Source organism: Leptidea sinapis, chromosome 36 (genome assembly GCF_905404315.1).
Source record: "Leptidea sinapis chromosome 36, ilLepSina1.1, whole genome shotgun sequence".
In the NCBI taxonomy this organism is placed as follows: domain Eukaryota; kingdom Metazoa; phylum Arthropoda; class Insecta; order Lepidoptera; family Pieridae; genus Leptidea; species Leptidea sinapis.
Genome location: NC_066300.1, coordinates 2,986,744 through 3,007,759, shown reverse-complemented (window position 1 = coordinate 3,007,759; position 21,016 = coordinate 2,986,744). Strand labels below are relative to the sequence as shown.

Genomic DNA, 21,016 nt, shown 5'->3' with positions numbered 1-21,016 from the left:
GTTCTGGATAACTTCAAAAAAAGAAACGTAACTGCATCCTCAAAAACTGCCAACACGCTCCTGTGAGTCGTGTAGCGTTGCATGGGAATGTGAGCGGAAGTGATTTGACTCGTACACTATTTATTGTTCTCTTCTCGCAAAAAAAACAAGGCTATATATGCATAGGTCATAGGTAGATTTTGTCATTTAAGAAGTGGTTAACAATCCTATTTATTTGAGATAAGAGGCTTAGATTAAGTATTATAAAATACCATAATATATAAACATGGTGAAATTTTCAAGTGAGTGTAGATGGCCAAATGCGAAACTGTAAGGATTAGCTAAACGAACTTGAAGGAGCCACGGGACCTTATTAAAATAGAAATTAATACTGCATCATTGAATTTGAATAATCAATATTCCTAGCCAGTTCGAAACCGTTTATTAAAAAAAAAACACCTGGAGGTATTATTTATTACTCACAGTTTCAGTCAATATCGATAACGCGTTGGTACGTAGTGATTAGCAAACCGGTGGTACCGTGGTAAGAGTCAACGATTCCACCTATTGAGCCACCGACGTCGAGCCGTAGGTGTAGATAACTGCAGTAGAGAGTATAGCTTTGATCATTTATACGTATAAATAGACTGTCACAGCTGTGAAATCGTCGAAAAGTATTGTAATAGTAAACAAAAAATTAGGTTGACAGTTTTTCTATATTTTTATCAATGCACGCACACTAACACAAAGTGACACACAAATCGCGAGTGTAAGACACTTGTAACGCACACTGAAGTAATAAACCTGGCCTATTTTCATCGATTTTCTAGCAGCAAGAGGCTCTATCCTAGATGTATAAATTATTTAAGGTGTATAGTAGCTGGTAGGCATAAAGAGCTGTGAGGAAAAAAAAGACATACATGTGTACACAATTTATTACAATAAATATATAATTTAGTAGAAAAAGAAACACTTAGTATCGACAAAACTCGAATATAAAATTGGCAAATACAAAAATACTATCAACAATATATAGTTTGTTCTGTGATAGTGGCGGACCCACGCTAGGAGACCCACCACACGATGCCGTTCTGACTATACTTACCTTCTGTTCATTCATCAGAATACTGAGACATCTCAAACATGCTCTTCCGCGCTCTTATACAAACAACTGGCCGATGTGTTACTAACTAAAATGTTATGAAGCCAGCAAAACTCTAAATAAAGTGACTTTAATATTGATAACATTTGAAGTGTACAGGAGCGATGCAACTGTTCTCACACATTCAGCTCAAATAGCTTAGAACGATATACATATAATAGTAATAATATAATCTCAACACAAATGCAATACTGGGAGCTCTGGGAGCGCCCGTCTGTCACTTGTCATGTTAATTCTCACGGCCGTAGTAGCCCACGTTGCGATTTCGTGTATGTAGTGTGTTAGTTCCTTTATTGTCAAATTGACGTTTATGTTAAGTTTATCGTATACATGAACTTATTCTTCTCGGGTCTGAGGCAGAAATTTAAATAATGCTTAAAAAATATTTGAATTAGAACATTTCCCTTATCGATAAAATATTTTGATGAAAATTTGACGTTATATTTTCTGCAGAACAACACACTGATCCAACACGAAATCTCAAGGGATTCCTTTACAAGTTAATTGCACTAGTTAAACTAGTTAGAAGTTTCAAGTTCATTACTAAAAATGAATTAGATTTATCAATATACTTTGTAAGCCAATCAATCCCACATTTGCGATATTGGACACGGAGCGCTCCCGGCGTGACACATCGTTTCAGATATAATCTACTGGTATGCCAGACAAATACTTGGGTTATATAAAATTCTTTTAGAATTAAGTCTTAAATTACGTTAATGTTCACATCTAAAGTACAAAAATATATTAATAAATACAAAGAGTAATAGCTAATAGTAAACCATTTGCACGTTTGTTAATTACGTTACACTTGTGGCTGGAAAACCAATCAAATATCAGATGCGGAGATCAGGCCACGCCCACCGTTGCGGGCTTAACACACGCCTCAACGTAGAAGTGACCAATCATGATTTTTTAATTTAAGTTAATAAATATCAAAATAAATACATAATTCCACTCTAAAAATTTAAATAATAATTTACACACTTAAGCATAATTATAAATAAAATGGGTTGACAACTACCGCCACGCTTCCAATAATAGGTGTCGTCCTGGTTGTCATACGTCACTCGGTCGCAACCGATCAATTCATTGAGCACTTTATTAAAACTTAACATAAAAATCGCACACTTGTTAGTTCCACGATAAAGTTTCAGTACATTAGTGAAGCGACGAAAACCTACCAATTCAAAAATTATAAAAATGAATCAAGAAATAGCATTTTAAATCTATGAAAGTATAAAATGAAACATGTAAATAAGCTTTTAATGTTCTCATACGAACTTGGCGTCTCCGCGCAGCAGGACAGACGGCTGGCAGCTAGAGCACTGGAAATATAAAAAGTACACATGTTAGGAGTACATCGAGATACATTTCAGTAGACTTAATACTTTTAGAAAGATATATGATTGAAACTTGTTCGAGAAAGATGGCAGGACGAGTTCGCAACATCATCACGTATTAATTAATTCAAATCGAAAGTGGCGTTGGTCTCAATATATTCTTGAATTTGTTCATTCAAAAACGAAATAGTAGTGTTTAATTCGGCGATTAATATATCGCCGCAGTAAGGAAGATCATTCATGTAGATAAGGAAGAGGAATGGTCTAAGAATAGACCCTTGTGATACCCCCGTACTGACAAGAGTCCCAGGAGATCTCCTGCCATTCACGTCGACCCTCCGAATTCTATTGTATTGTATATGAAATAAGAAGTTTGAGCGCAGTTCCTCTTATGCCATAGTGATGTAGCTTCCTGACCAGCGTTGAATGTTAAACAAAATCAAAGGTTTAAAACAATTGTTTCAAGTCATTGGGGTACCTGTGCAGACTGGAGGCGGGTTTTCAACTCTTAGCGCGGCGCGGGCACGGTCCATATCTTGGTATTGGCGTCCTGCCCCACTGAGGCGATGGTCTCCTCGTCCAGCCACACCACACCCGTGATCTGACTCTGGGGGTGTGCGTCTGTAAACGGACGCATACAATTAAATGCCAATTGCTTGTAATGAACGCTAAAACAAGACCCACTAAAATATTTTTCACCTCTCCAGCACGAAAAGGCCGCTATTGCTACGTGAAAACTCGCAGTAAAAACGGTTTTTGTTGTGAGCGTGAGGCAAAGTGATTTAAATTTCGATTTCCCCACGTGACCATACATCCGGGAATTACTCCGCGTTAAAAAAAAAACAATGCGATCCGGTGCGTTCTGAAACTCATTTTAGCCTAGCGTATTATCTCATTGTCACAAAAATGTATTATCTTAATTGTTTCTCTTACTATAACCAATAACACTTTTCTCGCTAGTCGAGGTGAAAAGTTGTATGTTTCACACTAGAGCAAATTTTTTTTTGTCTCGTGCCTTTAAATCACTCACTACCTTAGTCTATATTAGGATTACTCGCTACACTCGTGATTCAATTCTAGACTACACAAATAAAATTTGAACGTTGAACGATTAGCTCAGTTGGTTAGAGCACCAGCACGGAACGCCAGAGGTCGTGGGTTCGAATCCCGCATCGTTCATTAAATTTTGTTTTTCAAATATTATTTGTGTATTAATCCTAAAAGTGAGAGTTATCACTTTAAAAACATAACATATTGTTTAATTCTAGACTACTTCGGCAATTCGTGATTTAAAGTCAGCGCTCGCAGCAAAAAATAATTTTGCTCACTTGTTCAACAAATAACTATTTTTTATTTAATGATGGTTCGTTAACCGTTTTAAAACAAAGCTTTATGGAAATGATCTGTTTAAATAGAATGCGCGGTGGGAGTGTTGTGTAAGGGGTGTATTAGGCGCGGTGCACTCACTGTTGATGGTGAGATGCTTGTTGGGCGCGGCCAGACTCCACACGATGAGGCTGGTGTCCAGTGAGCCCGACACCACGCGGCCTCCGTCCGGCGACCACGCCACGCAGTTCACCCGCGCCGAGTGGAAGCCCCACTCCCGGTTGTGGGCCAGCTGCGGACACGTCCACGGGTTAATAAAGGCATTTATTTTCTCAAAATTGATTCCTTTAGAATTCTTTTTGATGTCATTTCTTATACTATACTAGATACTACTACCGCTTCGGAAACAAATGGCGCTCTGAGAGAGAAGAAGCGGCGCAAGAAACTCTCCCAGCATTATTTTTTGCGCTCTTTTCAATAAAAACATACAATATTGTACAGTCATTTCTATCGCAATAAAATAATCACAATCTAGTCCCAGGCTGTCCGATCATTTAGATATTCAGCTGTGGAGTAATAGAATTTACGACAGAGCCATTTTTTTTATAAAATATTTAAATTTATTTATAGATAATGCCTGAACAGTGGCTGGGACTTTATTATAGAAGTGTATACATTTACCCTTAAAGCTATTATGTATCTTATGAAGCCATATCTGATCGAAGCCTACCTTGTACTCGGCGTCGTACAGCACCACCTTGCGGTGCACGTCGGCTGCCACCAGATGTCGCCCGTCGGGGCTGTACCGCGCGTCGGTGACGGCCCCCAGGTGCGTCAGTTCGCTCAGCTCCGTCAGACTGCTGCCTTCCAGGCGGTAGATGTGCACCTTGCTATCGTCGCCTGCCGTATCAATGTAACGTGAAATATATGGTGTTAAATATAAATTATTCTTAAATAGTATTCTCAAATCGCCTTAACATTCGTTCGACTGTCCGGTGTACGGAATGTCTACCGAACTAGAGCCACGTAGGTATAACTTGCGTTCCGGCCGTTTGTATGCAGATAGATTAATGTTAGATAACAATACCGTGGCTGTCTGTTCCCGAATGACCTACTTATTACTCAAGACAAGTTATGTAACGTAAATTCGACTGTCTGGTGTACAGAATGTCTACCGAACTAGAGCCATGTAGGTATAACTTACGTTACGGACGTTTGTATGCAGATAGAATACTGTTAGATAATAATACCGTGGCTGTGTGTTACCGAATGACCTACTTATCACTCAAGACAAGTTAAACACAATCTTTAAGGCGAGTGATGTGTGTAGACTGTAGAGAGTTACCATTTATCTCTATGTGTATGCGTGTGTTATGTGGATGTCTGCCTGCGTGTGTTTATGAATACATGTGAGTGTGTGTGTGAATACTAACCGCCTACGGCTACGTGGTTGTTATGCGGGTTGATAGAGACACAAGTCGGCTCGTACTTCACAGACATCGCTGATTTCTTCACGCCGCCTTCCAGTACCAGCAACTGTAACGTTACCAGGATTGCAGCCGATTCGTTGCTCTCATAGCCAGCCATCTTCACGTGTTATTATTACATTTATAGTCAGTTATATCTGAGCATAAAGGTTGCTAAAAATTTTGATACTTGTTAATAAACTAATAAAAATAATAATCATTTTCCAATTTTCAAATTAAACGCAAAAATTCCGTGCCATAATGATATTTTATCAATCAAAGTACAGTTTTTTTGTAAGTTCTCTCGGTACATTTTGTGTATTGTCGGATTTTCATTAGTTGCTTAATACACCTGGATAAGCCTAGCAAGGGGAATTTACAAGATAACCAGGGGCGTGCATATCATATAGGCAATTAGGCAGTGCCTACCTCGTTGTAAACCTAAATAAATATAGCACTAGTGTTAAAGTTAATTTACTACATACGGTAGACAGTTACAGATTGCATTTATGAAGCAAGCACCGTTTCATTCAACTTATGTCGTACTGTCGGACTAAATCGCAACTACGACTAGTTAGATCTACAGTGCCTACCTTGTTAGAAAAACCAATGCTTAACTGAAGATAACATACTACTTATATTTTCACGGCCTACTGGGGCCTATTATGAAAAACAATATGCTTAATGAAGATTGAAGAGAAGTTGCAAGCAAATGCCTTACCATTTGAGGCTGGGTTATCTTCAATGTACATCACGCTACGATACGAATTTTTAGTTTTGATTTTGACGTAACCAACAGAAAATTTGCTTGCGGATATAGCGAAATAACTTATAGGACCTGAGGAGATTTACTTGTATTATTGGGCATTACATTCATTGAGTTTGGAGTTTTTTTAATATAGTAGTTCATATATATATATACAGCTGTGATTGTTAGTGGTTTTATTACTTATTGTAAGACCCTGAAGTGAATAGTTTCTTTGAAATTGAAGTCTCCATTTTGCTGTGTTCCAATTTATGGTAAATTGTTAACACCTAAAATTCCATAATTGGTTATTTATGTTAATGAAAATACAAAAATTTTTGGTTGAATTTAATAGTATATATGATTTCAAAATTACTATCGACTCAAAATAGGACGGTCATGTAAAACGTTGTAGTGTTTTATTTTTTGAAAACGATCAACGGATGACAAAATAATGACCGTGACCGTTGAACTTTATCTAAAGCAAAGCAGCTTTATCAAATTCATAACTTTTTAATAAAGATATTTTTAAAGCGAAGCTTTTATACGGACGTTCGGGTGCGGACTCTATTCGTGCTTAGTGTCAGATTTTTTGCGTTATACGAGAGCGTCAGATTTAGGACCGTTACACGATACGATAAAGAAAAACAAAATTGAAATAAATTAATATTATATTATTTAAAATTGGAACGTCTAACTCACGAAAATCAAAGCGTCAAATCCTACACATAACAGTACAAAACGACCTAAGGTATCATGATATAACCCCGATAGCATCACACTGCGTCCGTCACCCTAAGACTACAAGATACTAGAATAACATAAAATCAGACACATAGCACTAAAAGGCAGTAATATAAGAGTATATTAGATTTTCTTATCTTCGATTAGTTTATACTAATGATGTAAATAAGTAATGTAAAAATAATCATTGTTCAATACCTATTATTTGGACGCGACGTTTGTCGGGTGCCATCGGTATGTATTGTCTTACCTCTTTGACGGTGGCCACGACGGTAAGGTCTGCGGCGGCCACGTGATCGAGCCCGCGTGGTTGCGCCCCCAGCGCTACGGCCACGCCGCCATACGCCACTACCTCACCTGCGTTACAACACATGCACTATGAGACGATGGATCATAAATACATTCAATATTCTTTCAAATTCAAAATTTCAAATTCTTCTCTGAAATCCGCACGTTTTGCAAGAAATTTCTTGCCTCGCACAGCTACTTTGTGGAATAAATTACCGACTGCGATCTTCAAGAAAAAAGGAGACTCCCACCTTAAGGCCGGCAACGCATTTCTTGACACCTGTTGTTGCGGTTGCCTAACCTCTCCCCATCCCGTGAGCTTCTTGCCCGTTTGCCCCCTCTTATATAAAAAATAAAATAAAAATACTTTACTGACATAAAATAAACAGATTGCTTGTCAATTTAAATACATGCTGATATAGCAAAAGTTTAGACATGTATATTTAAAAAAATAATGCAATCGAGTAAAATAAAAGGTTGAACCATAAAATTTATAAAAAGTAATAACTATACTTATAATATTCTATTTAATCTCATATTGTAATGTCTACGTTATCATTAATATCGTAATAAGCCTTCGACACGAGTCTACGATTAATCAATGATTTAAATTTATTTATTGATAATTTAGTTACACTTTTGGGTAACTTTAATACCATTGCATGCAAAAGAATTGTTTAGGCTCCTTAATTATAAATGTTTATTATTAGAGCAGTTGCAGAAGCCTTTCAAAATGATAAAATGTTAAAAAAAATTAGTGGAATGAAACTTATTGTAAAAGGAAGAGAATATAACAAAATTGAAAGGATATATAAATTACGGGCGATCTCGAGGTCGGGAAGTGGAAAAGGATGGGTGTTTTAGGGTAAAAACCGGTTTATCTCGATTACCGGCAAAAACACAAATCCTATGGCAAAAAGTTAAATGACAAAATTATACAAGCTACAATTAATTGTAGTTAAAGTTGTAGACTTTTGTTTTAACACTTTTTTTCACATAACCTCAAAGTTTATGTGAAAAATTCAAAAAACCAAGTACTTGGTTTTTTATTTTATCTTAATGTTATGTTTATGTTAATATTTTTAAATTATGTTTGTCGATTATTTTACTGTTTAATTAATAATGTTTATGCACGTGCAGGAGATAGTTAAAATAAAAAAGTGTGTGTGTGTACATATGTATGCACACAAGAAGTTATACTTCTTTGGCCTAACAAAGCAAAAAATAATAATTATTTCTCGTGCTATTCTACGTTTGTAGAAAGAACAATATTGTAAAAAATCTTGCAAAGATGACTTTGACAATGAATTATTAAATAATAAATACGGCTGTATTTGCTTGAACCCTTTGCCTGACCTAATAGTAGACGAAGAAAAATAAAAAAAAAATAACGAATGTGGCAAACGTCAGAAAATTATAGGATCCAACTTCAACCTGTTACTTTTGTGTTAGAGTGATGCGCGCGCATCTTTCGATTAGACTCTCATATTTTTTTTTCATAACGCGCCTAAAGAAGTATTACTTCAATAATTCTGTAGGACAGTAGGGACGTACCGTCCTCCTTGGTGGCAGCTCGCAGTGTGTCGTCGATGCCCACCGACAGGAACCCGGCGGCGGTGGCTCTCATGCCGTTGATCTGGTTTCCATGTCCCGTGCCCACCACGCGCTCACCCGCACCTAACAAACAAACCGTTACATCGATATTCAAGCAACTTTTTTTATGAAAATAAGGGACGAGACGAGCAGGACGCAGCTGATGGTACTTGATAAACCCTGCCGCTCAGTATTCTTGAAAAACCCAAAAAGTCTGAGCGCCACTACAATTGCGCTCGTCACCCTGAGACATAAGATGTTAAGTCACATTTGCGCAGTAATTTTACTAGCTACGGCGCCCTTCAGACCGAAACACAGTATGTTTACACATTACTGCTTCTATCTAGTTGGCATCCTGTGCAAAGGAGCCTCTCTCACTAGTTGATTTTATCAGAAAATAAATATTAGTCAAAAAGCAATTTATTTAAAACAAAGAAGTTTCATCTCATTTTTACGCTCGTTCTTCTCGGAGATGATATTCTTTCACCCATTCCTAGATTCCAGGTCTCCTTGACATGCGTCTTCTATCGCATCTACCACTGGACACTGCCCGTTAATTGCATCAAATGAATTATATTAGCAGCGGTGTTCATTTTCCATTAGGTTATCTGGGTCGTAAAACTTTTGGTCTGTCCGTGGCGCAATATGTAGAACTGTTGAGTCTCACCATGGCGCCTTTGTTCGATCGTCGTTCGCCACGTAGGTACCAATATGTTGACGATATTCGAATTTACCTTACTTAACACTTTATAAGGTCAGCAACGCTCTTGTGATTCCTCTGGCTTTACAAAACACTATGGTCCGCGGTGATGACATACCCTGGTCATCCATATGTATGATTTTTGTCGTCCTCTTCCATAAAATTTCAATAAAAAAAGAATAATGTTTCGAAAACGTGGTGATCAAACTTGTGATGACCATTCGTATTGCTTTGAACAAATAAAAATTACCGATTCTGTATCTCAGAATTTTTGGGGTATATCAATAATCCTGAGCGGCACTGCATTGTAATGGGCAGGGCGAAACAATTACCATCAGCTGAATGAACGTCCTGCTCGTCTCGTCCCTTATTTTCATAAACAATAAAAATCCAGGTGGGCTGAACGAACCGTTGTCGACGTCCCAGACCGTGACGGCACCGTCATGGCTGGCAGTGTAGAGACGGCGGCCGTCGGTCGACAGACACAGGCAGGTGATGGGCTTGTTGTGGCCAGTGATCACTCGCAGAGGCTTGTCAGGGTTGTTCACGTCCAGGTAGTTGATGTCGCCCGACAGCGACACCGACAGCAGGTGCTCGCCTTGCCATAGACACGAAACCTGAAAGAGCACGTAAAATATCGTCAGGGCCTGTCGTTTTACAGGAGCCCTATTACCAAAATCGAAAGACAAAGTTTCTGTTAACGGATCGTACATTTTCCTATTACGAAAATGTTCGGATCCGAAGATCGATACATAGACATTTTGTCTTTCGTTAATCTTATTCCCAAATTCATTTGACATTTTCTTATTCGTTGGATAACATTAATAAGATCATAACTACAACTTCACTTTTTATGGTTATGTCTATGCTTCCGAAAAGAAATCCATGAGCACTATTCGGATCCGAAGTACTTTGGTAATAGGATTTAATTCGAAGTTCGTCGTTCTTTTGTCTCGGACCGAAACTTTGGCTTTCGATTTTGACGGCTTTCGATCTATTAAGACCTCCTAGTAGTAATAGGACTCATGAGAAAGCACTCATGGTCGAATCAGAAATGAGGAGATCCGTAGGAGAACCAAAGTTACCGACATAGACCAAATGATTGCGAAACTGAAGCAGCAGTGGGCAGGGCACATAGTTCGACGGACAAATGGCCGTTGGGGCAGTAAAGTCCACGAATGGCGACCACGTACCGGAAGAAGCAGTGTTGGTAGGACCCCCACAAGATGGACCGACGATCTGGTTAAGATCGCCGGAATATTTGTTTTACCAAATGGCTCCTTCTGCAAGACTACTGTCACACAGAGACTTCTGGAGGTCTTGGATAGTTAGCACACCTATAAACCGAGAACACCCTATCGTAGGCATGTTTGCACATACACCCTCTCTCTCTCTCTCTCTCTCTCTCTCTCACACACACACATACATTTACCTCTATCCTTTGGAAGGAATATCAAGCTTTTTAGTCACTGTGTTAAAGTGGAATCCTGGTGACCAGTAATACTAGTAAGTTGTCGCTATATTGTATTTTTGGTTGTTGGTGAGAAATAGAAGTTATTATTTAAAAAAAAACACGTTGGATGAGAGCAGCGCAGGACCGATCGTCGTGGAAATCTTTGGGGGGGGGCCTTTGTCCACCAGTGGACGTCTTCCGGCTGATGATGAATAGACCTCCAGGCAATGAGCGATGGCGGTGCGCGGGTCACCTGCTGGTGCTCCACGGCGCCGCCCAGTCGGAACACGGCCAGCTGCTGGCGCCCGGGCACGTCCCACAGCGCGCACGTCTTGTCACCAGAGGCCGAGAGCAGGCGCGAGCCGTCCGGCGACCACGCCACGCCGTACACGCCGCCCGAGTGCGCCGGCTGACCCATCTGTGGCACACGCATTATGTTAGGGTTGAAGGTCTCTAGGAAGGCATTTTTTTATGGTACAAGGAGGACAAGCGAGCGTACGGGTCACCTGTTGTTAATTTGATCAATTAACGCCGCCCACATTCTCTTGCAACACTAAAGGAATCACAAGAGCGTTGCCAGCACATTCCACAGCTTTGTAGTACGTGGTAGAAAGATCCTTGAAAACCGAACTGTGGAGGACCGCCACACATCCAGATGGTGGGGATGATATCCTGATTTGTGGCGTGTCGTGCGAAGGTGGAATTCCGCGGCAGGAATCAGGTGAAACAGCTTTTCGGAACACTCCCCGTGATAAATGCGGCAAATAAATGAAGCGACATCCCCGTCCCCGACAAATCGAGCTGCTCCGCGTTGCATGCGGTCAAATGTATTGAGGTGATGCTGGGGTGCGACAGACCAGACATGTCAGCCGGACCTGCGCTTTATAGAGCGCTAGAATGTGAGCCGGCTTGAAGTATTTCCGTGGTCTATTTATGACGCCCAGCTTCGAAGCCAATTTGGTTTTGCCCTCCAGATGACCACGGAATTGGCAATCGCTCGAGAGTTCGAGTACTCCGACACTAGGCGAGGCTTTAAAGGAAGTGTTGAAGGGATTAATGAAATATCTAGAACTACTACCGTAAATTAACTATTTATTGAAGGCTTTAATAAAAAATCACACCTGTGAGACGCTAAAGTTCAGAGAGTTGAAAAAACATAGTCTGTCAAACATACTAACATGTACATGACTTTATTTTCTATTAAAATTGTGTTCCGTTTCATTGTTTATGCACAACAAATCATAAGCCTCAGCTCGAGTCGCGACCGAGAGGTATTTCGTAAAGTAGGTATATCTTTATATGGTACTACATACACTACAGGGATACATTTACAAAATTATATCAAGCTAATATTTTTTTTATGAAAATAAGGGACGAGACCTTGCCCATTACAATGCAATGCCGCTCAGGATTCTTGAAATACCCAAAAATTCTGAGCGCCACTACAATTGCGCTCGTCACCTTGACACATAAGATGTTAAGTCTCAATCATTGCCGAGTAATTTCACTAGCTACGGCGCCCTTCAGACCGAAACACAATAATGTTTACACATTATTACTTCACGGCAGAAATAGGCGCCGTTGTTGTACACATAATCCAGCCGGCGTCCTGTACAAAGAAGCCTCGAACGGGTAATAATTAGATTAACTAAATATCAATACAATAAATATTCATGCCTAATATAATTAAATCTAAGTCAGTAAGATATGCATCAAGAACTAAAAACAAACTAATATGAAACCAACTTAATGGCCGGCATTACTCTGGTAATCGTTTACCGCTTAGATAACTTATACCTCTAGATAGAGCCTCTTGCTGTAAGGCTACACATGATATCGGGCCAGGTTTACTACTTTATCACGATACGTATGTCACTTTGTTTTAGCGTGCTTGCGTTGCTAAAAAATAGAGGTTAACAGTGCGCCGCCATTTTCTCGACGTTTTCACAACTGTCACAGTCTATGTAGATTCTAGACGCATAAAATATTATCTTAAGTTTATCATTAAATAACCCATCCACCCGTTTGTCCTTGCAAAAAAATGTTTTGAGTGCATAATAATATTCATGGGTGGTAGTTACTGAGGCTGAATATGAGATTTAGAAACGTACTTTAAAGCAAAAATATTTGAATTTAATTTAATTGAATAAAAGTTATAGTTACCTCTCCCAGGAGCTCTGAAGTTTTTCCATCGTAGAGGAAGATCTTACCGTCGAAGCCAGCCGACGCGAAGAGCGAGCCGTCCGGGCTATAGCGAACCGCCTGCGCGAACCGGCTGTGCTCCTGTCGCACGCGACATAGATTATAGAGACAGTCGATTGCTATTTTAAATAGAATATAGATAATAATAATAATATTGACACACTTTTTACATAAATTATCTTGCCCCAAGTTAAGCATATATAGTCTGCGTTACGGGTTACAAGACAATGATATATTTAATACAGTATACTTACTTAAACATACATATATTCATATAAACATACATAAATACATTTAAACATCCATGACTCTGAAACAAACATCTATATTCATCATATAAATGCTTGCACCTACCGGGATTCGAACCCGGGACCTCTAGCTTAGTAGGTCGGATCGCTAACCACTCGGCTATACAGATCGTCTATATAGATATACCGCAATAATCCAGATTTGTATTGGAAATGCACTATGACTATATGAATGCACTTTTGCATAATTTGAAATAATTATTTACCACAGAACAGAGAAAACAGTGGAAGTAGTATATGGGCGTTACCCTGCCACCACTATTGCGTACAAATTAAAATGTTTTTTTATGGAATAGGAGGACAAACGAGCGTACGGGTCACCTGGTGTTAAGTGATCACCGCCGCCCTCATTCTCTTGCAACACCAGAGGATTCACAAGAGCGTTGCCAGCCTTTAAGGAAGGTGTACGCGCTTTTTTCGAAGGTACCTATGTCGTATCATCCCGGAAACACCGCACAAGGAAGCTCATTCCACAGCTTTGTAGTACGAGGAAGAAAGCTCCTTGAAAACTGCACTATGGAGGACCGCCACACATCCAGATGTGGGGATGATATCCTAACTTGTGGCGTTTTCTATATTTTTTATTGTTTAATGTTTAAGCTTTATTGAGATGTAAAAATTTTGTTACCTATGTATAGGCTACAAGTAAACTACAACTTGTAGTGTGTGTATTACCTTTATACAGATATGCACACACTCATCTATCCACCTAGTATATAAACACTTGTAATGCAATAAAGGAGCTCATAATCGCAGTCACACTAACTATTATTCAATACCCGAACCTCCAACATCCCAAACTATACAGATATGTATAAATATTGTAAACTATATTACATAAATCATACTTTATTGTAGTTTTTGTGTGCCTTAATAAATAAATATATGTACACACTCAAGGCTCAAGTGATATCAGTCCGTCATTGGCAAGTGAAGTGTTAATTCTTTAAAAAAAATCACACAATTACGCCTATCGGACGGTGAAAATTAATACCTGTAATTAAATATCTCATCATGATATTCCTACCAAGGTAATGTATACTTTCCAATTTAATTAATAAAATGAATTTTTATGTGTAGCACTTAAATTAAAATTTTAAATGAACCAAGGTTCGATAAGTCGAATATGGTTCATTTACCTTTACTAATTATATATTATCGATACAAGGATCCTTGTCAAAACAATACAAAAAAAAACATTTTGATACTCTATATTATGTGCATCATAAACGAACCTATCGATAAAATTTGATATTTATAAAAATCTAAGTTAAGTTAAAAAATGCCCATTTCATGAATCACGCTTAACGCCAGCGTGTGAAAGTACCTTCATGCTAATTGTGTTTTTAAAATGTTAGTCTTAAACATGTCGCGCCGTCTTGTTGAAACCATATTCCTTCGAATTCATGCAGCTGGGTGAAGAATGAACACGAGTAACATTGTTGTATAGCGATCAGAATTTATTGTTACAATTAGAATCAATTTAATTTGTCTCTTAAAAAATGGGGACCATTGAAACCTCGTGTCGACATGCTGACACACTGTATCTTTGAGCGAATGCAGAATCCATTTAATTTTCTTCTGATGGTAATTAATACGCCCTGCCCATTAAGGCACTACAAGTGCGCTCGTCACCTTGAGACGTAAGATGTTAAGTCTTATTTGCCCAGTAATTTCACTAGCTACGGCGCCCTTCAGACCGAACCACAATAATGTTTACACATTATTTAGCCGGCATCCTTTGCAAAGAAGCCTCCCACTCCCAATGACAATTAACTATGTTACCTGCTTGGTGCACTTGAACTTGAAGGGCGGCCCCTCGAAGACGGCGAGCGTGTTGTCCTCGGAAGCGGTGACAACGCGGAAGGGCCGCGCCGGCCGGAAGTCCACCGAGTTGATGGGCTTGGCCTGCCCGCTGATCTCACCCACCGACGTGCCGGTCTCAGCCATGAACACGTGTCCAAACCTGCGCAATGCATCACCGTCCAGTCACTCGGTCACACTAACACTCACAATCACCGGCAGTAAGCGTACCTCTCCCTGCCCTCGCCGACGACCACCAATCGCTGGCTATCGGCGCTCCATGCGATGTCCTTAATGGGACCACCGATTGGCTGGAACTCATTCTTGAGGATGTGCTCCTTGTTGACGGTGTCCCAGATGCGCACCTTTCCCGACACGTCTGAGAACGGGAGCACACAACGCGTCAGACGGGTTCAATAGTTATGAAAATTGAGTTCATTATGAACTTGTTTGATTCCGTCCCGACGACTGTGGGTTAAAGTATGAAATTGCCGTTTTTTGTAAGGTAAAATATGTTCATTATTAGAATTATATATCCTCGTTATATTTTTTCTAGAACTGCGCGTTTTGTAAGAATTTTTTGAACCTCTTTGTGGAATCAATTACCGGCTTTTGTTTTTCTCGAGAACCGATACGACTCGGGGACCTTCAAGCATCGCATTTTCCCACCTTGTCCTTTGGCCGGCAACGCATCTCTGTTCCCCTGATAATGCGTATATCCATGGGCGGTATGCTTCACCACACCCATCACATGAGCCTCTTGCCCGTTTGGGCCTCTTTTTTAAAAAGATCTATATATTTCTACCATCTCACGGGAAGGTCATTTATGCCTTTGCGGTAGACTCAACGAGCTCTATGAAGGCATTTTGTTTTGCTTCTTGAGAAGAATTGAATCATTATGTTAACATCAGGAAAAAACAAACTTATTATGGCTACTATTGGTAAAGTCAAGTAAGTTTTTTGTTGAGTGATGTATTTATACTTTTACATAATCCCAGAAAATGTAAAAAACAATTAAAAAGTGTTACGAAATTCAAAAGAATCGTTATAATACGTTTGTGTGGTAAAGATTAATATAACATAAATGAATTTCTTAATTATATCACTGGTTGGGAATAGAGCGACCGCCTTTAGGCTATTTAATAATACATTTTACTGTACGATATTATATTGTAACGAAATATTATTTAAAAAAATGACGTTCTACAATAAGTGATTTTAAATCCATATTGAATTTAAATTTCTTGACCGAATCTGAGGTTGTTGCAGTGAATTACTCCATGAACTGCGGGTATTATTGCGACGATGGAACTGGAGTCAGCCATTGCGATGTTCGCTAACAATTATCGTATAGAATCCACTATCCACCTCAGCACACGTCATGATACGTCCCAAAATCACTTCGTTTCTGTGCCGGTTCAAACTGGTAAGACAACACTTAGGTCCCATTCATGATGGGGTATCTATTTTTCATGTTGTTTTTTATATAACCCATTTGATTTAAATGGTTCAATACTGTGCGTGGTACCTATTCTAATTCCTAACTTCAAACAATGTGGGTAATACCGAATGAATAAACAATGGTGTCTCCAGGACGATATGACTTCAAAAAAAATCTAGAATATTCTAGATATCAAAAGAGGTATTTAATCCGGAGTACCCAGAACGCAAAAACGGCAGAACCCTCATTATATTCTAGATAGTCTGCTATTAAACTTAGCACGTCTGTAGTAATTTTGCTGTAAATTATGCGTTGCCCTTTAAATGACCCCTTAATTACATGCAACATTATCTGCACTGTCGTAACAGTCAAATTTTATCAACGTTGGCTCTACTATGTCTGCAACGTTTTTTGTTTTTTATGTGAAATTATATTTAAATCGATTAGTAATTCTTACTATAATTCATGCAGCCGGAAATTCAGTAAAGTTTGTAATCGAATGGGGAGTGTCGAAGAATATCCCCCTTGGCGTCCCCAAGGGGGATATGCGGGCAGCGTATTCGATAAAATATAATTTCTAAACGCTTTTTTACGAATTTGAATTATCAGCCTGCACAATGGTCTCGTGCTCTGTACGATCCAGCGCATGAGTCAAAAAATCATAGTTACACCTACTAGGTACCAAACCAATCAATCAAATATTTATAGAAATGTGCCTTATTGTAAAAAATAGGAACAAATGTGAAAATATTTTGTAATCGGCCTTAAACAAAACGGGTGGTGTGATCGTTGAATAAAATTCACTGGAGAAATACGGAAATATGGTCAGTGACAGCAAAGACACAAACTGGAAGAAACGCATATAGAAGACTGGTACAGCGGCCATGATGGAGACAGTACACAGGACAAGTAAATGTGGTAGGCGGCCGCTGCTTAATTCGCCATCTATTAATACGAGCACTATAGGAGACGTTGGCGATATTTCACACAAAATATAAATACAAATGTGCGATCTAGCGTTCAATGTACGCGATCGCTATTTCATAGTTAATTTTAGTTCCGCGGCCGGCCCGCGGTCCTCACATTCACGTTGCGGAGAGACACAGTCTGATCGCAAGTCACAATGTGCACTTGTACTGTATAAGTTGGGTATAAGGCACACACGCTTAAATGTTATGACTATTCCAAATTTTGAAAATTAGAATTTATTTGCAGGTTAGTTTCATTAATGTAACCTGATGGTAAGTAATCACCACGACCCGTCAATGCCTCTTGCAACACCAGAGTAATCACACGAGCGTAACGAGGATACTAAAATAATCGCAACCAGCGGCTAGGGCCGTCCTTACTTTTGAGAAAACGTGAATCATGAGAGAACTAGCCACATTCGTAAGTCATGGGGAAATGGGAGGCCACAATATTATGGAAAGATGGAAAGTTAGAAAAGAAAGTTGGAAAGTTGAAAGTTGAGAAAAAGTTGCAAGCATATATGATGAAAACATGAATTTTTTATCCACTACTGAGTAAGCGGACTGAAAGTGTAAAAAAGCTGTTAGGGGGAAACTTGGTGAAAATGGGGATGGAAATCGCACCCAACTATAATTTTCTGGTATACCATACTTGGTCCCCTTTTTCATCCATTATTGCCCTGTAAATTTATCATATCAATGTACTATGAAGTTTAAATTTTAAAACAATCCAATATTTTTAAAAAACATCAGCATAATTTTAGAAGAAAAATTCAAAAGAACTGTTTTTGCTGATAACATGACATCACTTTGAGCAACTTCACATTTTCTTTTGAGGTTTATATCAAATCACAATAATAGAAAAGGGTGTTAAAGAGCCCAGAATTGCAGTGATTGATTTGCACAAAGGGCTCACTTTACTGGGACTGAAGGGTTGACCATGGAGCTACTGTTATTCTTTAATTGTAGAACAAATTAAAAAACTGTGTAATGAAATTTGAAAAATCTAGACAAATTGTTTTCTTCCATCCAAATAATGCCCCGGCTCACTGGTCCACCAATGTTATTGCAGGCTGCAGTTTTAGATGCTTCAAAATAGAGTGTGTGTATCAACCTGTATCATGTGATATTCACCTGAGCTAAACCCAAGTGTTTACAGTAGAACTCCAATTATCCGAATTAATGGGAACGGGGACCCATTCGGATAATCAAATATTCGGATAATCAGAGTTTTTTTAAAAAAATTGCCATTGGAGAGAAAAAAAGCTACGTTTTGATATCGCACTATTTTTTTATTGAATTAAATGAAAGAAACATGATATTTTCACATGTTTTAAATATAAATAAAATGTACTTATGTACAAATTGTTTTTCAAACATCTCCGTCAATGTAAGCTGTTTTGCTGTCTTCATCCGTTTTCGGGCAGCCAGGTCACGCATTCGCTTGACGGTGAGCAGTTGCAAGTGGTCATTAAATCAAAAATTGAGTTTAGCAAAATTCTCTTGCCCACCTCTACCACATGTTGTGCCTAAACTGACTTTGCGGAGGGAAGGACAATAGTGAGCGAACGCGTAAACACTGACTTCGCGGGGGGAAGAATAATAGCGCACTTAGACTTTTTTTGGACAAATTTTTTCTGAAAGTGATAATCGGCAATTTGGACAGACGGAGTTCGGATAATTGGAGTTCTACTGTATTTATTTCCAACTTTAGAAGCATTATTTGAAAAGACAGGGATTTAAAGATCATGAAGCCTCATTGGAGTATTACAACCCATATAGCCTGGTGGTTATGGAATCTGCCTACTGAGCTAGAGGTCTCAGGTTCGATGCCGAAAATATGATGCATGATTTTTAAAATTATTATTAATATAATAGCACATAAATGTCTAAAAAATGCTTAAAATAATTCCATATCTAACTGCATAAGATGTAAGTACCATCTTTGTAATCATGACTCATACAAATAAATAACACATACCATATTGGTCTAAGTGTTGTGCCCACTCCTACAATATACACATCAAGACAAGTTAATCTAAACAAACCTTTCTAGGTGAAAGGACAGAGATGTGAGCGCTCATTTCAATAATATTATAAAACAAGACACTAGTTAACCTACAAACTCCTTACTTGGCTAAACGACAGTGATGATGTTCTGAGGGTCATACATATAAAAAAATCCACAATGTTTAAGAAAATCGGTAAAAAGTCTCATAATCCTATAATTTTTTTTAAAAGCATTTAGAAAATATTTATTATATGGTTCCATGTTTAGGCTTTCATTCAACATAAATTCCATTAACCAAATGGTTACCAACATGCATTTAAATAAAATATATTTCTTACATAAATACTTTCAATAAATTAAATGGAAAATTTATTACACCTAAAATGTTTATTATATTGTGTAGTACATTACCATATGTGGTAGAAAGTACAATTTAGATTAATCAGAGATAACAGTATTCTATGAGTCATGCCTGTTATTTGATATTTACATTTTTGATGTTAGAGCACTCTAACTAAAATTCTAAATATAAAATAATGATTAATTAATACATATAAACTATTATTAAAATATATAAGTATTTAATAAAATATTATGTTAATACATAGTACTTAATTTAAGTAAGATTGTTTTACTATTTTGTGATAGTTGATATTGTTTTTATGAAATGATAGCACAGGGCAACTAACCTCCAGAAGCGATGTAGAAGCCGCTCGGGGAGAACTTAGCGACGTTCACCTGGCACGAGTGTTCCGTGTACACGTCCGCGATGGCCGGCTGCTCGATGTCTCGGATGATCACCGAATTCCCATTCGTGTACAGAAACTTCTTACCCTTGGGGTCGCCGCCCAGCACGAGCGGAGTTCCGCGCTGAGTCCTCGGTAGGGCCGCGAGAATGTATTCTGCGAATAAGAATCTTCTAAGCCCAATATGGTTACACGTTTAAATTAAGCACTCAATGGCATCGGATCATAAAATATTAATGTTTTTTCTAAGCTACTTCGCTATTTTCCATAACAGCACACATTAACTTACTATTTGAATATGACATTTTGGTTTCCATTCCTATAATACTTGAACTAGAACTAGTTTTACTATAATATGAATAATTATATCATAAAACTTCGTAGCATAACATACGTACAATAAGTAACAACTACAACTTTGAAGTATCAACTACCTAATAAGTAATAAAAAAATACAAAATGAAACTCAGGAAATAGAATTGCTCAGATTTCGGAAATCAGAAGTCAGAATGCTGAAAACCACGGTCTGCTGCTGCTGCATTGAAAATTGAAATATTCAAATTTCACCACGGCCAATGTCTATAAGCAATCCCAAAAATTTGTTTTAATATAGCCAATCGGTAACAACTATCCAATGTCAAATTTGAAATACGTCACATCTATGATTGGTCACTGGTATCTGGTTCGGATTGTAAAGTGCAAATATTGACATTTTTGACAACGAGTTTGACATTACGG

At 38.4% G+C, this 21,016-nt stretch overlaps 1 protein-coding gene across 1 annotated transcript; it reads right to left on the bottom strand.

Annotated features, from left to right (window-relative positions):
• Positions 1 to 896: 896 nt before the first annotated feature.
• On the bottom strand, positions 897 to 20,802 carry LOC126975558 (actin-interacting protein 1). Its single transcript, XM_050823489.1, has 14 exons — positions 20,568 to 20,802; positions 20,222 to 20,434; positions 15,344 to 15,491; positions 15,095 to 15,275; positions 12,963 to 13,082; positions 11,053 to 11,217; positions 9,756 to 9,963; positions 8,608 to 8,730; positions 7,016 to 7,122; positions 5,244 to 5,346; positions 4,541 to 4,710; positions 3,952 to 4,102; positions 2,963 to 3,105; positions 897 to 2,469 (listed from the first exon to the last, which is right to left on the bottom strand). Exons 1-13 carry the CDS (start codon positions 20,593 to 20,595, stop codon positions 2,993 to 2,995), a joined length of 1,830 nt encoding a protein of 609 aa, XP_050679446.1. The 5' UTR covers positions 20,596 to 20,802; the 3' UTR covers positions 897 to 2,469; positions 2,963 to 2,992.
• Between the last annotated feature and the right edge of the window lie 214 nt (positions 20,803 to 21,016).

What these genes read in the sequence shown, in the direction of transcription:
- LOC126975558 (XM_050823489.1), bottom strand. Translation starts at nt 20,595, where the DNA reads ATGGAAACCAAAATGTCATATTCAAATA. An exon ending in CAAAATGTCATATTCAAATA is followed by an intron (nt 20,435 to 20,567) that starts GTAAGTTAATGT and finishes TCTTATTCGCAG; the next exon opens with AATACATTCTCGCGGCCCTA. An exon ending in AGCTGCCACCAAGGAGGACG is followed by an intron (nt 7,123 to 8,607) that starts GTACGTCCCTAC and finishes GTTGTAACGCAG; the next exon opens with GTGAGGTAGTGGCGTATGGC.